General features: G+C 42.2%; 1 protein-coding gene across 2 annotated transcripts in view; it reads left to right on the plus strand.

Annotated features, from left to right (window-relative positions):
• Positions 1-19,507, plus strand: part of LOC139759959 (uncharacterized) — a 79,312-nt gene that overhangs the window by 13,075 nt on the left and 46,730 nt on the right. For both annotated transcript variants that reach the window (XM_071682659.1, XM_071682660.1), the window contains 2 exons: positions 1,270-1,389; positions 15,787-15,895. In XM_071682659.1, coding sequence (XP_071538760.1) covers positions 1,270-1,389; positions 15,787-15,895 — 229 coding nt within the window. The remainder of the gene's footprint in view (positions 1-1,269; positions 1,390-15,786; positions 15,896-19,507) is intronic.

A 19,507-nucleotide genomic window follows, 5' to 3' on the forward strand; every position in this document is an offset into this window, starting at 1 on the left:
AATTCACTCTATTCCTTGCATGCCTTTCACCCTCCTGCATGTTCAGGTCCCGATCACTCATAATCTTTTTCACTCCATCTTTCCACCTCCAGTTTGGTCTCCCACTTTTCCTCCTTCCCTCCACCTCTGACACATATATCCTCTTGGCAATCTTTTCTCACTCAATCTCTCCATGTGACCAAACCATTTCAAAACACCCTCTTCTACTCTCTTAACCACACCTTTTTATTACCACACATCTCTCTTACCCTATTATTACTTACTCGATCAAACCACCTCACACCACATATTGTCCTCAAACATCTCTCCACCCTGCCCCCGCATAACTCTACCTATAGCCCACGCCTCACAACCATATAACATTGTTGGAACCACTATTCCTTCAAATGTACCCATTTTTGCTTTCCGAGATAATGTTCTCGACTTCCACACATTCTTCAATGCTCCCAAATGTTCTCGACTTCCACACATTCTTCAGCACTCCCAGAACTTTCGCCCCCTCCCCATCCTATGATTCACTTCCGCTTCCATGGTTCGATCCGCTGCCAAATCCACTCCCAGATATCTAAAACACTTCACTTCCTCCAGTTTTTCTCCATTCAAACTCACGTCCCAATTGACTTGTCCCTCAACCCTACTGTACCTAATAACCTTGCTCTTATTCACATTTACTCTCAGCTTTCTTCTTTCACACACTTTACCAAACTCAGTTACCAGCTTCTGCAGTTTCTCACATGAATCAGCCACCAGTGCTGTATCATCAGCGAACAACTGACTCACTTTCCAAGCTCTCTCATCCACAACAGACTTCATACTTGCCCCTCTTTCCAAAACTCTTGCATTCACCTCCCTAACAACCCCATATTGGAAATATAGATAGATATAGACTTATCTTTTAGTCTATAGGGATATTGGTCTCTTTTCTTCTTCTCTTTTATTTAATGATTAGAAAGGATATGAAGATTTTTATTTGTATACTTTTAGGTAGACAGAAATTTATAGCTAGATAACAAGAATACTGTTACAACAAGTTTTAACGTATTATAGCTAGTAGTAACGTATTATAACATGATTTATAAGTTACACTGTAGCAAAAGTCTGGTAAATGAGCTGCTGTTATGTAGGGTATACCTTCATGATGATTGGAGTAGGCCATGAATTTGATACCATGTTTTATGGTAGGAATTGAATAGATGTGCATTTGTAAGAAAATGGAGAAAGATACCTTTTCTTGAATAAGATTTTAAGTTTCATTTTGTATACTTACAGGTTAAGAATATTTTACCTAATGAAAGTATGACCTTTAGGGAAGTAAATGACATTTTTGAAGAAATAAAGAGAACGAGACAGATGATTTTCCCACAGAAAAGAAACATGTCTTTAAGAAAGGTAAGTGCTCTTCAACTTCATAAAAGGGGATAAGAACTTAAGTTGGGTGAAAATTATTCACATGATGGTAACAGGTTAAGGATAGAGACTGGTAGAAAGGAAGATTAAGGAATTCAGCTACTCATAAGTTGTAGAGATGAGGACGCATAGTTTTTCTTTCCCCTGTGCAGTCTGTCTAATGAACTTGAAAGAGATTCTGCAGGGTGTTACCCAGAAATATCATGTTTATGACCTCCCAACACTTAGTGATTCCAGTGAGGAAGCTCTCTTTTCCCCATCTAGTCGCTAGGGGATAAGGGGGCTCTGGGAGTGAGCCATTTGTTTGCTGATGACACAGCACTGTTGGCAAATTTGAGTTAGAAACTGCAGAAGGTGGTACCTAAGTTTGGGATTGTGTGTGAAATGAGGAAGTTGAGAGTTAATGTGAATAAAAGCAAGGTTATTAGGTTCAGCAGGGTAGAGGGACAGGTTGATTGGGGTGTGAGTTTAAATGGAGAGAAATTGGAGGAAGTTAAGTATTGTAGATTTGTGGGAGTGGACATGTCAGCAAATGGAATCATGGAAGCATGAGTCATTGGATGGTTGAGGTGACGAAAGTTCTGGGAGTATTAAAGTTTGTGTGAAAAGAGAGGTCGTTAGTGGGAGAGCAAAAATGATTATGTTTGAAGGTATAGTAGTCCCATGAATGTAATATAAATGTGAGGCATGGGCTGCAGATAAGGGTGGATGCTTTGGGAATGAAATATTTGTGAACAATATGCAGTGTGAGGTGGTTTGGTTTAGTAAGTAATAAAAGGGTAAGAGAGAGGTTGGGTAATAAAAAGTGAGTGGTTGAGTGCACTCCTTTCACACTTTTGCATTTTCAGGCCTTTGTCACTAAAAGTCTTTTACTCCATCCTTCCATCTCCAGTTTGGTCTCCCGCTTATCCTTGTTTCCTTCACTTCTGACACACATATCTTTTTTGTCAACCTTTTCTCTCTCATTTCAACACACCCTCTTCTGCTCTCTCATCCACATTCTTTTTATTGCTGAACATCTCTCATACCCTTTCATAACTTACTCTATCAAACAACCTCACACCACATATTGTCCTCAAACATTTCATTTCCAAAACATCCACCCCCCTATGCTCAACTCTATACATAGTCCATGCCTTGCAACTGAATAATATTGTTGGAACAACTGTTCCTTTAAACATAACCATTTTTGATTTCCAAGATAAAGTTCGTTCTTTCCACACATTCTTCATTGCTCTCAGAACCTTCACCCCCTCCCCCAACCTGTGACCCACTTCCACTTCCATGGCTCCATTCACTGCCAAGCCCTCTTCCAGATATCTAAAACTTCATTTCCTCCAATTTTTCTCCATTCAAACTTACATCCCAACTAACTTGTCCCTCAACCCAGCTGAACCTAATAACCTGGCTTTTATTCACATATGCTTTCAACTTTCTCCTTTCACACACCCTTGCACACTCAGTCACCAACTTCTGCAATTTCTCACTTGAATCAGCCACCAGTGATATATTATTGGCAAGTAACAGCTGACTCACTTTCCAGGCCCCTCTCATCCCCAACAGGCTGCATACTTTCCTGTCTCTCCAAGACTCTTGCACTTACTTCCCTCACCATCCCACCCATAAACAAATTAAACAGACACATTACATCATACACTCCTGCTGCAAACTGACCTTCAGTGAGAACCATTCACTCTCCTCCTGCTGCAGACTGACCTTCAGTGAGAACCATTCACTCTCCTCTCCTCCTACTCGAACACATGCCTTACACCTTTGAGAAAAACTTCTCAATGTTCTTAGCAGCTTACCATCCTCACCATATATTCTTAAGACCTTTCACAAAGCATCTCTATTAACCATGTCATATGCCTTCTCCGGGTCAGTAAATGCCACAAGCAGATCCTTCTGTTTCTCTTAAGCTAGAGACTGAATGTGAATGAATGTGGCCTTTGTTGTCTTTTCCTAGCGCTTCCTCACACACATGGGAGGGGAGAGGGTTTTCATTTCATGTGTGGAGGGGTGGCAACGGGAATGAATGTGGGTTGACAGTATGAATTATGTTATTCATGTATTTATTTTGCTTTGTCGCTGTATCCCGCGTTAGTGAGGTAGCGCAAGGAAACAGACGAAAGAGTGGCCCAACCCACCCACATACACATGTATATACATACAGGTCCACACACGCAAATATGCATACCTATATGTCTCAACGTATACATATATATACACACACAGACATATACATACATGTACATATACATAATTCATACTGTCTGCCTTAATTCATTCCTATCGCCACCCCGCCACACATGAAATAACAACCCCCTCCCCCCTCATGTGCGCAAGGTAGCACTAGGAAAAGACAACAAAGGCCACATTCATTCACACCCAGTCTCTAGCTGTCATGTGATAATGCACTGAAACCACAGCTCCCTTTCCACATTCAGGCTCCACAGAACTTTCCATGGTTTACCTCAGACACTTCACATGCCCTGGTTCAATCCATTGACAGCACGTTGACCCCGGTATACCACATTGTTCCAATTCACTCTATTCCTTGCACGCGTTTCACCCTCCTGCATGTTCAGGCCCCGATCACTCAAAATCTTTTTCACTCCATCTTTCCACCTCCAGTTTGGTCTCCCACTTCACGTTCCAACATTCACTGAGAACCAATCACTTTCCTCTCTTCATACATGTACACATGCCTTACATCCTCAATAAAAACTTTTCACTGCTTTTAACAACCTGCCTCCCACACCATATCTTCTTAATACCTTCCACAGAGCATCTCAATCATATGCCCTCTCCAGATCTATAATGCTACATACAAATCCATTTGCTTTTCTAAGTATTTTTCACATACGTTCTTCAAAGCAAACACCTGATCCACACACCCTCTACCACTTCTGAAACCACACTGCTCTTCCCCAATCTGATGCTCTGTACATGCCTTCACCCTGTCAATCAATACCCTCCCATATAATTTCCCAGGAATACTCAACAAACTTATACCTCTGTAATTTGAGCACTCACTTTTATCCCCTTTGTTTTTGTATAATGGCACTATGCAAGCATTCCGCCAATCCTCAGGCACCTCACCATGAGTCATACATACATTAGATAACCTCACCAACCAGGCAACATTACAGTCACCCCCTTTTTTAATAAATTCCACCGCAGTACCATCCAAAACCGCTGCCTTACCGGCTTTCATCTTCCCCAAAGCTTTTACTACCTCCTCTCTGTTTACCAAATCATTCTCCTTAAGCCTCTCACTTTGCACACCACCTCGACCAAAACACCCTATATCTGCCACTCTTATCATCAAACACATTTAACAAACCTTCAAAATACTCACTCCATCTCCTTCTCACATCACCACTACTTGTTATCACCTCCCCATCAGCCCCCATCAGTGAAGTTCCCATTTGTTCCCTTGTCTTACGCACTTTATTTACCTCCTTCCAAAACATCTTTTTATTCTCCCTAAAATTTAATGATACTCTCTCTCACCCCAACTCTCCTTTGCCCTCTTTTTCACCTCTTGCACCTTTCTCTTGACCTCCTGCCTCTTTCTTTTATACATCTCCCAGTCATTTGTGTTATTTCCCTGCAAAAATTGTCCAAATGCATCTCTCTTCTCTTTTACTAATAATCTTACTTCTTCATTCCACCACTCACTACCCTTTCTGATTTGCCCACCTCTCATGCTTCTCATGCCACAAGCATCTTTTGCGCAAGCCATCACTGCGTCCCTAAATACATCCCATTCCTCCCCCACTCCCCTTACGTCCTTTGTTCTCACCTTTTTCCATTCTGTACTCACTCTCTCCTGGTACTTCCTCACACAAGTCTCCTTCCAAAGCTCACTTACTCTCACCACTCTCTTCACCCCAACATTCTATCTTCTTTTCTGAAAACCTCTACAAATCTTCACCTTCGCCTCCACAAGATAATGATTAGACATCCCTCAAGTTGCACCTCTCAGCACATTAACATGTGTATATATGTATATGTCTGTGTGTGGATGTGTATGTATATACATGTGTGTTGGTAGGATGGGCCATTCTTTCATCTGTTTCCTTGCGCTACCTCGCTAACGCGGGAGACAGCGACCAAGTATGATAATAATGTATAATAATATTTATTAATTATAATACTTTGTCGCTGTCTCTCACATTAGCAAGGTAGCTCAAGGAAGCTGACGAAACAATGGCCCAACCACAATGGCCCACATACACATGCATATACATGCATGTCCACACACGCACATATACATACCTATACATTTCAACGTATACATATATATACATACACAGACATATACATCTATACACATGTACTTGCTGCCTTCATTCATTCCCTTCGGCACCCCGCCACACATGAAATTAGAACCACCAACCCCCGTATGTGCGTGAGGTAGCACGAGGAAAAGACAACAAAGGCCACATTTGTTCACACTCAGTCTCTAGCTGTTATGTATAATGCACTGAAACCACAGCTCCCTCACCCACATCCAGGCCCCACAAAACTTTCCATGGTTTACCCCAGACGCTTCACATGCCCTGGTTCAATCCATTGACAACACATCAACCCTGGTATACCACATCGTTCCAATTCACTCCATTCCTTGGTCTCTCCATGTGACCAAACCATTTCAAAAGACCTTCTTCTGCTCTCTCAACCACACTCTTTTTATTACCCCACATCTCTCTTACCCTTTCATTACTTAATCAAACCACCTCACACCACATATTATCCTCAAACATCTCATTTCCAACACATCCACCCTCCTCCGCACAACCCTATCTATAGCCCACGCCTCATGACCATATAACATTGTTAGAACCACTATTCCTTCAAACATACCCATTTTTGCTTTCCGAGATAATGTTCTCGCCTTCCACGCATTTCTCAATGCTCCCAGAACTTTCGCCCCTTTCCCCGCCCTGTGACTCACCGCTTCCATGGTTCCATCCGCTGCCAAATCCACTTCCAGATATCTAAAACACTTCACCACATCCTCCAGTTTTTCTCCATTCAAACTTACCTCCCAGTTGACTTGCCCCTCAACCCTACTGTACCTAATAACCTTGCTCTTATTCTCATTTATTCACAGCTTTCTTCTTTCACACACTTTACCAAACTCAGTCACCAGCTTTTGCAGTTTCTCACCCTAATCAGCCACCAGCGCTGTATCATCAGCGAACAACAACTGACTCACTTCCCAAGCCCTCTCATCCACAACAGACTGCATACTTGCCCTTCTCTCCAAAACTCTTGCATTCACCTCCCTAACAACCCCATCCATAAACAAATTAAACAACCCTGGAGACATCACGCACCCCTGCCACAAACCGACATTCACTGAGAACCAATCACTTTCCTCTCTTCCTACTCGTACACATGCCTTACACCCTTGACAAAAACTTTTCACTGCTTCCAGCAACTTGCCTCCCACACCATATATTCTTGATACCTTCCACAGAGCATCTCTATCAACTCACTCATATGCCTTCTCCAGATCCATAAATGCTCCATATAAATCCATTTGCTTTTCTAAGTATTTCTCACATACATTTTTCAAAGCAAACACCTGATCCACACATCCTTTACCACTTCTGAAACCACACTGCTCTTCCCCAATCTGATGCTCTGTACATGCTTTCACCCTCTCAATCAATACCCTCCCATATAATGGATTTGTATGTAGCATTTATGGATCTGGAGAAGGCATATGATAGAGTTGATAGAGATGCTCTGTGGAAGGTATTAAGAATATATGGTGTGGGAGGAAAGTTGTTAGAAGCAGTGAAAAGTTTTTATCGAGGATGTAAGGCATGTGTACGTGTAGGAAGAGAGGAAAGTGATTGGTTCTCAGTGAATGTAGGTTTGCGGCAGGGATGTGTGATGTCTCCATGGTTGTTTAATTTGTTTATGGATGGGGTTGTTAGGGAGGTAAATGCAAGAGTTTTGGAAAGAGGGGCAAGTATGAAGTCTGTTGGGGATGAGAGAGCTTGGGAAGTGAGTCAGTTGTTGTTCGCTGATGATACAGCGCTGGTGGCTGATTCATGTGAGAAACTGCAGAAGCTGGTGACTGAGTTTGGTAAAGTGTGTGGAAGAAGAAAGTTAGGAGTAAATGTGAATAAGAGCAAGGTTATCAGGTACAGTAGGGTTGAGGGTCAAGTCAATTGGGAGGTGAGTTTGAATGGAGAAAAACTGGAGGAAGTGAAGTGTTTTAGATATCTGGGAGTGGATCTGGCAGCGGATGGAACCATGGAAGCGGAAGTGGATCATAGGGTGGGGGAGGGGGCGAAAATTCTGGGGGCCTTGAAGAATGTGTGGAAGTCGAGAACATTATCTCGGAAAGCAAAAATGGGTATGTTTGAAGGAATAGTGGTTCCAACAATGTTGTATGGTTGCGAGGCGTGGGCTATGGATAGAGTTGTGCGCAGGAGGATGGATGTGCTGGAAATGAGATGTTGGAGGACAATGTGTGGTGTGAGGTGGTTTGATCGAGTGAGTAATGTAAGGGTAAGAGAGATGTGTGGAAATAAAAAGAGCGTGGTTGAGAGAGCAGAAGAGGGTGTTTTGAAGTGGTTTGGGCACATGGAGAGAATGAGTGAGGAAAGATTGACCAAGAGGATATATGTGTCGGAGGTGGAGGGAACGAGGAGAAGAGGGAGACCAAATTGGAGGTGGAAAGATGGAGTGAAAAAGATTTTGTGTGATCGGGGCCTGAACATGCAGGAGGGTGAAAGGAGGGCAAGGAATAGAGTGAATTGGAGCGATGTGGTATACCGGGGTTGACGTGCTGTCAGTGGATTGAATCAAGGCATGTGAAGCGTCTGGGGTAAACCATGGAAAGCTGTGTAGGTATGTATATTTGCGTGTGTGGACGTATGTATATACATGTGTATGGGGGGGGTTGGGCCATTTCTTTCGTCTGTTTCCTTGCGCTACCTCGCAAACGCGGGAGACAGCGACAAAGTATAATAAAAAAAAAAAAAAAATAATTTCCCAGGAATACTCAACAAACTTATACCTCTGTGATTTGAGAACTCACCTTTATCCCTTTTGCCTTTGTACAATGGCACTATGCATGCATTCCGCCAATCCTCAGGCACCTCACCCTGGGTCATACATACATTGAATATCCTTACCAACCAGTCAACAACACAGTCACCCCTTTTTTTAATAAATTCCACTGTAATACCATCCAAACCTACGGCCTTGCTGGCTTTCATCTTCCGCAAAGCTTTTACTACCTCTTCTCTGTTTACCAAATCATTCTCCCTAACCCTCTCACTTCGCATGCCACCTTGACCAAAACACCCTATATCTGCCACTCTATCATCAAACACTTTCAACAAACCTTCAAAATACTCACTCCATCTCCTCACATCATCACTACTTGTTATTACCTCCCCATTAGCCCCCTTCACCAATGTTCCCATTTGTTGTCTTGTCTTACGCACTTTATTTACCTCCTTGCAAAACATCTTTTTTTTTTTTTTTTTTTTTTTTTTTTTTTTTTTTTGCCACTGTCTCCCGCGTTTGCGAGGTATCGCAAGGAAACAGACGAAAGAAATGGCCCAACCCACCCCTATACACATGTATATACATACGTCCACACACGCAAATATACATACCTACACAGCTTTCCATGGTTTACCCCAGACGCTTCACATGCCCTGATTCAATCCACTGACAGCACGTCAACCCCGGTATACCACATCGCTCCAATTCACTCTATTCCTTGCCCTCCTTTCACCCTCCTGCATGTTCAGGCCCCGATCACACAAAATCTTTTTCACTCCATCTTTCCACCTCCAATTTGGTCTCCCTCTTCTCCTCGTTCCCTCCACCTCCGACACATATATCCTCTTGGTCAATCTTTCCTCACTCATTCTCTCCATGTGCCCAAACCATTTCAAAACACCCTCTTCTGCTCTCTCAACCACGCTCTTTTTATTTCCACACATCTCTCTTACCCTTAAGTTACTTACTCGATCAAACCACCTCACACCACACATTCTCCTCCAACATCTCATTTCCAGCACATCCATCCTCCTGCGCACAACTCTATCCATAGCCCACGCCTCGCAACCATACAACATTGTTGGAACCACTATTCCTTCAAACATACCCATTTTTGCTTTTCGAGATAATGTTCTCGACTTCCACACATTCTTCAAGGCTCCCAGAATTTTCGCCCCCCTCCCCCACCCTATGATCCACTTCCGCTTCCATGGTTCCATCCGCTGCCAGATCCACTCCCAGATATCTAAAACACTTTACTTCCTCCAGTTTTTCTCCATTCAAACTCACCTCCCAATTGACTTGACCCTCAACCCTACTGTACCTAATAACCTTGCTCTTATTCACATTTACTCTTTACTTTCTTCTTTCACACACTTTACCAAACTCAGTCACCAGCTTTCTTCAGTTTCTCACATGAATCAGCTACCAGCGCTGTATCATCAGCGAACAACAACTGACTCACTTCCCAAGCTCTCTCATCCCCAACAGACTTCATACTTGCCCCTCTTTCCAAAACTCTTGCATTCACCTCCCTAACAACCCCATCCATAAACAAATTAAACAACCATGGAGACATCACACACCCCTGCCGCAAACCTACATTCACTGAGAACCAATCACTTTCCTCTCTTCCTACACGTACACATGCCTTACATCCTCGATAAAAACTTTTCACTGCTTCTAACAACTTTCCTCCCACACCATATATTCTTAATACCTTCCACAGAGCATCTCTATCAACTCTATCATATGCCTTCTCCAGATCCATAAAAGCTACATAAATTTAATGATACTCTCTCACCCCACCTCTCATTTGCCCTCTTTTTCACCTCTTGCACCTTTCTCTTTACCTCCTGCCTCTTTCTTTTATACATCTCCCAGCCATTTGCATTATTTCCCTACAAAATCCATCCTAATGCCTCTCTCTTCTCTTTCACAAATAATTTTACTTCTTCATCCCACCTCTCACTGCCCTTTCTAATCTGCTCACCTCCCACGCTTCTCATTCCACAAGCATCTTTTGCGTAAGCTATCGCTGCTTTCCTAAATAGATCCCATTCCTCCCCCACTCCCCTTATGTCCTTTACTCTCACCTTTTTCCATCCTGCCCTCAGTCTCTCCCGGAACTTCCTCACACAAGTCTCCTTCCCAAGCTCACTTACTCTCACCACTCTCTTTATCCCAACATTCTCTCTTCTTTTCTGAAAACCTCTACAAATCTTCACCTATGCGTCCACAAGATAATGATCAGACATCCCTCCAGTTGCACCTCTCAGCACATTAACATCCAAAAGTCTCTCTTTCATGCGCCTATCAATTAACACGTTATCCAATAACGCTCTCTGGCCATCTCTCCTACTTACGTACATATACTTATGTATATCTCTCTTTTTAAACCAGGTATTCTCAATCACCAGTCCTTTTTCAGCACACAAATCTACAAGCTCTTCACCATTTCCATTTACAACACTGAACACTCCCTGTACACCAATTATTCCCTCAACTGCTACATTACTCACCTTTGCATTCAAATCACCCATCACTATAACCCAGTCTCGTGCATCAAAACTACTAATACACTCACTCAGCTGCTCCCAAAACACTTGGCTCTCATGATCTTTCTTCTCAAGCCCAGGTGCGTAGGCACCAATAATCACCCATTTCTCTCCATCCACTTTCAGTTTTACCCATATCAATCTAGAGTTTACTTTGTTACACTCCATTACATACTCCCACCACTCCTGCTTCAGGAATGGTGCTAATCCTTCCCTTGCTCTTGTCCTCTCACCAACCCCTGACTTTACTCCCAAGACATTCCCAAACTACTCTTCCCCTTTATCCTTGAGCTTCATTTCACTCAGAACCAAAACATCCAGGTTTCTCTCCTCAAACATACTACCTATCTCTCCTTTTTTCACATCTTGGTTATATCCACACACACATTTAGACACCCTAATCTGAGCCATTTAGATATGATAAATTACCATGTATACTCAGTAAACTTATACACCTGTAGTTTGAACACTCACTTTTGACTCCCATGCCTTTATACATTGGCACTATACATGCATTCTGCCAGTTCTCAGGCACCTCACAATGATCTATATATTGAATATCCTTACCAGGCAATGAACAACACCCTCTTTATCAGTAAATTCAAGTGCAATATATCCATTCTAGCCACCTTTCCGCATTTCATCTTCCACATAGCTTTGACAACCTCTTCTCTCTTCACCATATCACTCTCCATGACTCTGTCACTTTGCCACTTTGCATACCACCCCAACCAAAGCAACATACCTCTGACACTCTGTCATCAAACACATTTAACAGTCCTTCAAAACTTTCCATCTCCTCCTAACTTCATCACTACCTGTTATCACTTCCCTTTTGTCCCCCTTCACCAATGTTCCCGCTTGTTTATTTTTTCTGCACATTATGTACATCCTTCCACAACCTCTTCTTATTCTCCTGAAAGTTTACTGATACTCTTTCACCCCAACTCTCATTTGCCCTCTTTTTCAACCACTGTACCTTCATCTTGATCTGCTGCTTTCTCGTATGCATCTCCCAATCATTTGCACTCTTTTTCAGTAAGTACTGCCCAAATGCCTCTCCTTTCTCTTTCACTAGCAACTTTTCTTCATCCCACCACTTGCCACCCTTTCGGGTAAGTAATGTGGCAGTTGAGGGTATGATTTGGGTGCTTGGGGTATTCATTGTTATGAATGGAAATGGTGAAGAACTTGTGGATTTTGTGTGCTGAAAAAAAGACTGGTGATTGGGAATACCCTGTTTAAAAAGAGGGACATACAAGTATTCTTATGTGAATAAGAGAGATGGTCAGCAAGCATTATTGGATTACATATTAATTGACAGATGTGTAAAAGAGAGACCTTTGGATGTAAGTGCTTAGAGGGATAGCTGGTGTGATGTCATCATTTTCTTGTGGTGGCAGGAATGAAGATTTGTAGACATTTTCAGAAAAAAGGAAACAGTGTTGATGAGAAGATAGTGGATGAGCTTAGAAAAGAGACATGTGAAGAAATGCCAGGAGAGATTGTGTGAAGAATGGCAAATGTTGAGAGTGAATGAAGCTAAGGCCTATACAGGTGGTGAAGGGATGGAAGCCCTAACATTTTCATTCTCAGCAGTTTAGAGTAAATTATCTCCCACCCTGCCCATATTCCTGACTGCTGTGACCACTTGCCTGATATTCTGGATCTGTTTTTCACCTCTAGTCCATCCTGCTGTAAGTACACAGTCTTGTCCCCAGTTAGTTCATCTGATCACAACTCTCATAGATGTATCTGATCTCCAGCAGCCCTTCTAAGCTTAAATACTGGTACATCAACGAAGCTGACTGGAATAACTCATGTAACTTCTTCCCTACCTTCCTTGGTAAATTGCTGTCTCTTAAGTGGTGATGCTTGTCTCCAACAAATGCATAGCAATGGTTATTCTTGTGGAAATGGATGCATTTAGCCCATTTTACTCCAAAACGACCTCTACATCCAATCCATGGTTCAACCATTCCTCTTTTGAGTCCATTCAGGCAAGGGATCAGGCATATTGGTTGAGGAAAATTTTCCCTTCTCTTGCTCAGTTCAGCTTTTATCACTGCCTGTAATTATTTTGAGCACAGTATTCATAAGACAAAAGAGTCCCTTTATTCAAAGGAAGTGTGATAACCTTTCCTCTTCATCCATTGATAGGTCTTTCTGGTCTTTAGCTAAGGTTATCTCTAACAACTTCTGTTGCTCTACCTTTCCTTCACTTTTCTTCCATGATGGTACTCTATCTGTCTCTGCCATGGACAAACTCTCTTTGGTTTCCACTTCTCCCCTAACTGCACCTTGGATGACTCTTAACATTCTTTCGCCCCCTGATGCTCCTCTCACCATTCCTATGCCCCTCCCCTTAATCTCTTTTCGGACTGTCTGAAAAGCACTTCTTTCTCTGGACGCAAGCAAGGCTTATGGCCCCAATGGCATTCTTCCCCACATACTGAAAAAGTGTGCCTCTGAACTTGCACCTTTGCTTGCTTGTCTGTCCCATTTCTGCTTAAAAAATTAAAGGTTTCCTTCTCCTTGGAAGCATGCACTGAAACTTCCCATCCTTAAGAAGGGTGATCATTCTGACCATTCTAACTAGCATCCTATTGCTTTGACATCTGCCATTCCCAAAACCTTTGAAATCCTCCTCAACTCCCATATCCTTAGACACCTCGAAATTCAGTCTTCTCTCTGATCACCATTATGGCTTCCGTAAGGTGAGATCCACAGGTGATATTCTTTTCTATCTTACTGGTGTCTGGTTATCATCCCTGAAAGATTTTAGGGAGTCGTGTTGTTGCCCTTGACATATCTAAAGCTTTCGACATGGTGTGGCATTGGGGTCTTATTTTTAAGCTCCCCTCTTGTGGCTTCCCTCCCTCACTTTGCTGCCTCATATCAAGCTTCATCTTCAGCCAATGTATATCCTGTGGTTGTTGATAAATCAATCTCCATCAACAGCCTTGGCCCTCAAGGTTCTGTCCTGTCCCCTACACTTTTTCTTATTTTTTTTCAATGATTTCTTCTCTACAAATAATGAAATGCACTCATATGCTGAGGACTCAACGTTGCATTCATCTACTTCCTTCAGTTCTACTTCTTCTCTCACTTGATCTGCATCTTGTCTTGACAGAGAACCCTCAGCAAGCTCAGACTTGGAAAGGATATCTCAGTGGGGTAGACGAAATCTAGTCAAGTTTAATGGTCCTAAGACCCAGTTCTACCCATCTCTTTATCAGAAACTGCTCACAACTCATCTATCCTCTGATGGTTCTGTAATTCCACCTCTTAATGAACATTCTCTGTATTACTGTAACCATTCTTTCTTGGAAATCCCACATTATGGGAATAGTTGATATCAGCAACTCAAGAGTTGGCCGTTTTGAAAACTGCTTCTTTCCTACATGTCAAAGCTTTGGAACTCTCTTCCTTCTCATGTCTTTCTTAATAACTGTGACCTGGCACATTTTAAAAGACAGGTTTTTCACTATCTCAAACTTCGTAAGAACTTCCCCTGATCTTTTGTTTTACCCTTTCATAATTTTCTCTTTATTGTAGCTAAGGCCTGGTCTTGTTGTGGACTTTTGTTTGTGACTGGAGGCAACAAAACAAAAAAGGGGGAGGGGGTGAGGAATAAAAAGTATTTAGAGTATCAGTGCTTGCATGTGCAGGATATGCATGTGGCATACAAAAGGTGGGTGGTAGCAGATTGGAAAGGGTAGTTAGTAGTTGGATAAGAAAGTAAGGAGAGAAGATAGGTGTTTGGGCAGTACATATAGGGAAGGAGTGCAAATGATTAGGGTATATATAAGAGAAGTGGCAGAAGGTCAAGAGGAAGGTGCAGTGGTTGAAAAAGACAGCAAATGAAGAGAGAAGAGATGGTGAAAGCCATACATTAGATGAAATGTGGCAGAACAGCTTTAATGGATGGTACTGCAGTAGAATTTATTAAGAAAGAGGTTGACTGTGTTGTTGATTGGTTGGTGTGGATTTTCACTGTTTATATGGATCATGGTGAGGCACCTGAAGATGGGAAGAATGCACATTGTGTCAGTGTGTAAAGGCAAGGGGGCTAAAGATGAGTGCTCAAACTACAGAATATACCTGGTAAGTTGTATGGGAGGGTATTGATTGAGAGTATGAAAGCATGTACAGAGCATCAGAGTAGGGAGGAGCAGTGTGGTTTTAGAGGTTGTTGAGGGTGTGTGGATCAGGTGTTTGCTTTAAGGAATGTGTGTGAGAAAAGAGAGGAAGGAGGATTTGAATATGGCATTTATGGACTTGGAGAAAGCATATGAGAGGGTTGATAGAGATGCCTTTGTAGAACTTAAGAATATACAATGTAGGAGGAAAGCTGCTAGGAGCAGTGAATTTTTTCGAGGGTGTAAAGCATGTGTACAAGTAGGAAGAGAGGAAGGTGAATGGTTCCAAGTGAAGATTGGTCTCAGGCAGGGGTGTGTAATGTCACCATGGTTGTTCATTTTGTTTATGGATGAGATGGTGAAGGAGGTAAATGTGAGTCTTGGAGAGAGGGGCGAGTATGCCTAGTCAAGGAAATGAGAGGGCCTTGGAAGTGACTCATAGGATGGCAAACAAATATGAGAATAAAGAAGTTTTACATTTTATTAATTGTAAGAAAGTGCAGGTGCTTTCACTGCCTTTCACATGCTAACTTATCTATGAGTCCTGTTTTTTTCACTTAATGATTGCCATTTCTCAGGTGTTTTGGGGTTGATTTTACTAATGCTGCTTGAAAAAATTTTGCCGTCTTTTCCAGGACTCATTGGAACTGTTTCTTATTTCGCAAAAACGTCGAGGACGACCAAACAAATTTGTGTCAACCCTAAAAGGAATTCATTTTAAGAGGAAAGCAGTTGATAAAGAATGTGAGTTATAATTGTAAACAGCTTTTGGTATATGTATATATTCTCATACTTTCTACTTTGATGTATCTCTTTTACATATTGTTCTCATATTACTTCCTTTAAGCTTGATAAAATTGCTGTCTACTGGTTAAGGAGAGCCTAACAGGATATGACCAGTCTAGACCCCATTGGTGTTGGACATGAGACGAAGGATATTTGATTACTTGTAATTAGATGGTCATTTCCCTATTATGATAGGCAGCATATTCAAGCGGTCAGCATACCCAGCTACCACGCAAGTGGTATGAGGTTTGAATCCTTTCTGTTAGGGCATTATGTATTTTATATAAGTGCACACTCGTATGCAGTATATTTGTGTTCATATACCTCCATGTTGTGTCAGTGGGATCGGTAAAATTGCTGACTACTGAGTAATGTGAGCCTGACAGGATTTGACTGGTTTAAACCCCTTTGCTCATGGACTTGAGTTGAAGAGTATTCTGCATTTATGAGTTTTTTGTTTATATTAGCTGAAACGGCATGGGCAGCTGAAGCCCTAATTAAGGCCACCCCAAAAGTTGCATGTGGAATGAGAAAGGTGGGAGGCAGGCAAATTAGAAAGAGTAGTGACTGGTGGGATAAAGAAGTATGGTTGTTAATGAAAGAGAACTGAGAGGCATTTGGGTGATTCTTGCAGGGAAATAGTGCAAATGACTGGGAGATGTATAAAAGAAAGTGGCTGGAGGTCAAGAGAAAGGTGCAAGAGGTGAAAAAAGGGGCAAACGAGAGTTAGGATGAGAGAATATCATTAAATTTTAGGGAGAATAAAAAGATGTTTTGGAAGGAGGTAAATAAAGTACTTAGACAAGAGTACAAATGGGGACATTGGTAAAGGGGGCAAATGGGGAGGTAATAACAAGAAGTGATGAAGTGAGAAGGAGATGGGGTGAGTATTTTGGCAGATATAGAGTGCTTTGGTCAGGGTGGTGTGCGAAGTGAGAGGGTCAGGGAGAATGGTTTGGTAAACAGAGAAGAGGTACTGAAGATGAAAGCTGGCAAGGCTGGGGGTTTGGATAGTAATGCAGTGGAATTTATTAAAAAAGGGGGTGAATGTGTTGTTGATTGGTTGGCAAGGATACTCAATGTATGTATGGATCATGGTGAAGTGCCTGAAGATTGGTGGCATGCATGCATAGTGCCATTTTGCAAAGGCAAAGGGGATAAAGGTGAGTGTTCAGATTACAGAAGCATAAGTTTGTTGAGTATTCCTGGGAAATTATATGGGAGGGTATTGATTGAGAGGGTAAAGGCATGTATAGAGTATCAGATTGGGAAAGAGCAGTGTGGTTTCAGAAGTGGTAGAGGATGTGTGGATCAGGTGTTTGCTTTGAAAAATACTTGGAAAAACAGATGGATTTGTATGTAGCATTTGTGGATCTGGAGAAGGCATATGATAGGGTTGATAGAGGTGTTTTGTGGAAGGTATTAAGAGTATATGGTGTGGGAGGTAAGTTGTTAGAAGCAGTGAAAAGTTTTTACCAGAGATGCAAGGCATGTGTACAAGTAGGAGGAAGGAAAAGTGATTGGCTCCTAGTGAATGTCAGTTTGCGGTAGGGGTGTATGATGTCCCCATGGTTGTTTGTTTATGGATGGGGTGGTTAGGGAGGTGAATGCAAGAGTTTTGGAGAGAGGGGCAAATATTCAGTCTGTTATGGATGAGAGGGCCGGGGAAGTGAGACAGTTGTAGTTTGCTGATGATACAGCGCTGGTGGTTGATTTGGGTGAGAAACTGCAGAGGTTGGGTTGGTGACAGTTTGGTAAAGTGAGTGAAAGGAGAAAGTTGAGAGTAAATGTGAATAAGAGCAAGGTTATTGGGTTTAGTAGGGTTGAGGGACAAGTTGACTGGATGATTGAATGGAGAAAAATTTGAGGAAGTGAAGTGCTTTAGATATCTGGGAGTGGACTTTGCAGCAAATGAAACCATAGAGGTGGAAGTGAATCACAGGGTGGGGGAGGGGGAGAAGGTTCTCGAAGCAATGAAGAATGTGTGGAAGGAGAGAACATTATCTCAGAGAGTGAAAATGGGTATGTTTGAAGGAATAGTGGTTCCAACAATGCTATATGGTTGCGAGGCATGGGCTATACATAGGGTTGTATGTGGGAGGGTAGATGTGTTGGAAATGAAATGATTGTGGACAATGTGTGGTGTGAGATGGTTTGATCGAGTAAATAATGAAAGGGTAAGAGAGATTTGTGGAAATAAAAAGTGTGGTTGAGAGAGCAGAAGAGGGTGTGTTGAAATATTTCAGGTTTGGACATGTGGAGAATATGAGTGAGGAAATATTGACAAAGAGGATATATATGTGTCAGAGGTGGAGGGAACAAGGAGAAGCAGGAGACCAAATTGGAGATGGAAGGATGGAGTTCAAAGATTCTGAGCGATCGGGGCCTCAACATACAGGAGGGTGAAAGATGTGCAAGGAATAGTGTGAATTGGAACGATGTGGTATACTGGGGTCAACGTGCTGTCAGTGGACTGAGGCAGGGCATGTGAATCATCTGGGGTAAAACCATGGTAAAGTATGTGGGGTGTGGATGTGGAGGAATGGGATGTATTTAGGGGAGCAGTGATGGCTTGCGTGAAAAATGCTTGTGGCATAAGAAAGGTGGGAGGTGGGTAGAGTAGAAAGGGTAGTGAGTTGTGAGATGAAGAAGTAAGTCAGTTAGTAAAAGAGAAGAGAGAGGCATTTGGGCGATTTTTGCAGGGAAGTAGTGCAAATGATTGAGAGATGTATAAAAGAAAGCGGCAAGAGGTCAAGAGAAAGGTGCAAGAGGTGAAAAAGAGGGCAAATGAGATGGGGTGAGAGAGTACAGGTACACCTCTGAATTTCCGGCTCCTGATGATTCGGCACCTCCTTTTGTCCGGACAAAATTACATGAGGGAACTTGAAATTACCGCAGCCACAAATGGCATTGTGTGTAGGGTGCACTTGTGTACATTCTTTACACTGCACTTGTTGGTGGTGATACCACAATTCTGGGAGATTCTTAGCTTATTTTGCCTAAATTTAACCCTAGCTATGGCTTCTAAGACATATGAGAGTGTCAGTCGCAGTTTCAAACATAAACATCTGTCCATATTGATCCAAGATAAAGTAGAACTGTTGGAAAAAATGGACCATGGTGTTTTGGTACGTAAGCTGTGTGACATCTAAAGTTTTGGTTCATCAACTGTTTATGATATAAAGAAGCTTATTTATTTATTTTTTATTGTGCTTTGTCGCTAACTCCCACGTTAGTGAGGTAGCGCAAGGAAACAGAAGAAAGAAATGGCCCAACCCACCTGCATACACATGTATATACATACACGTCCACACATGCAAATATACATACCTATACATCTCAATGTATACATATATATTTATTTACACACACACACACTTACATATACATATATACACATGTGCATAATTCATACTGTCTGCCTTTATTCATTCCCATCGCCACCCTGCCACACATGAAATAACAACCCCCATCACCCCAAATGTGCGCGAGGTAGCGCTAGGAAAAGACAACAAAGGCCACATTCGTTCACACTCAGTCTTTAGCTGTCATGTAATAATGCACTGAAAC

This window comes from Panulirus ornatus, chromosome 34 (genome assembly GCF_036320965.1).
Source record: "Panulirus ornatus isolate Po-2019 chromosome 34, ASM3632096v1, whole genome shotgun sequence".
NCBI lineage: Eukaryota > Metazoa > Arthropoda > Malacostraca > Decapoda > Palinuridae > Panulirus > Panulirus ornatus.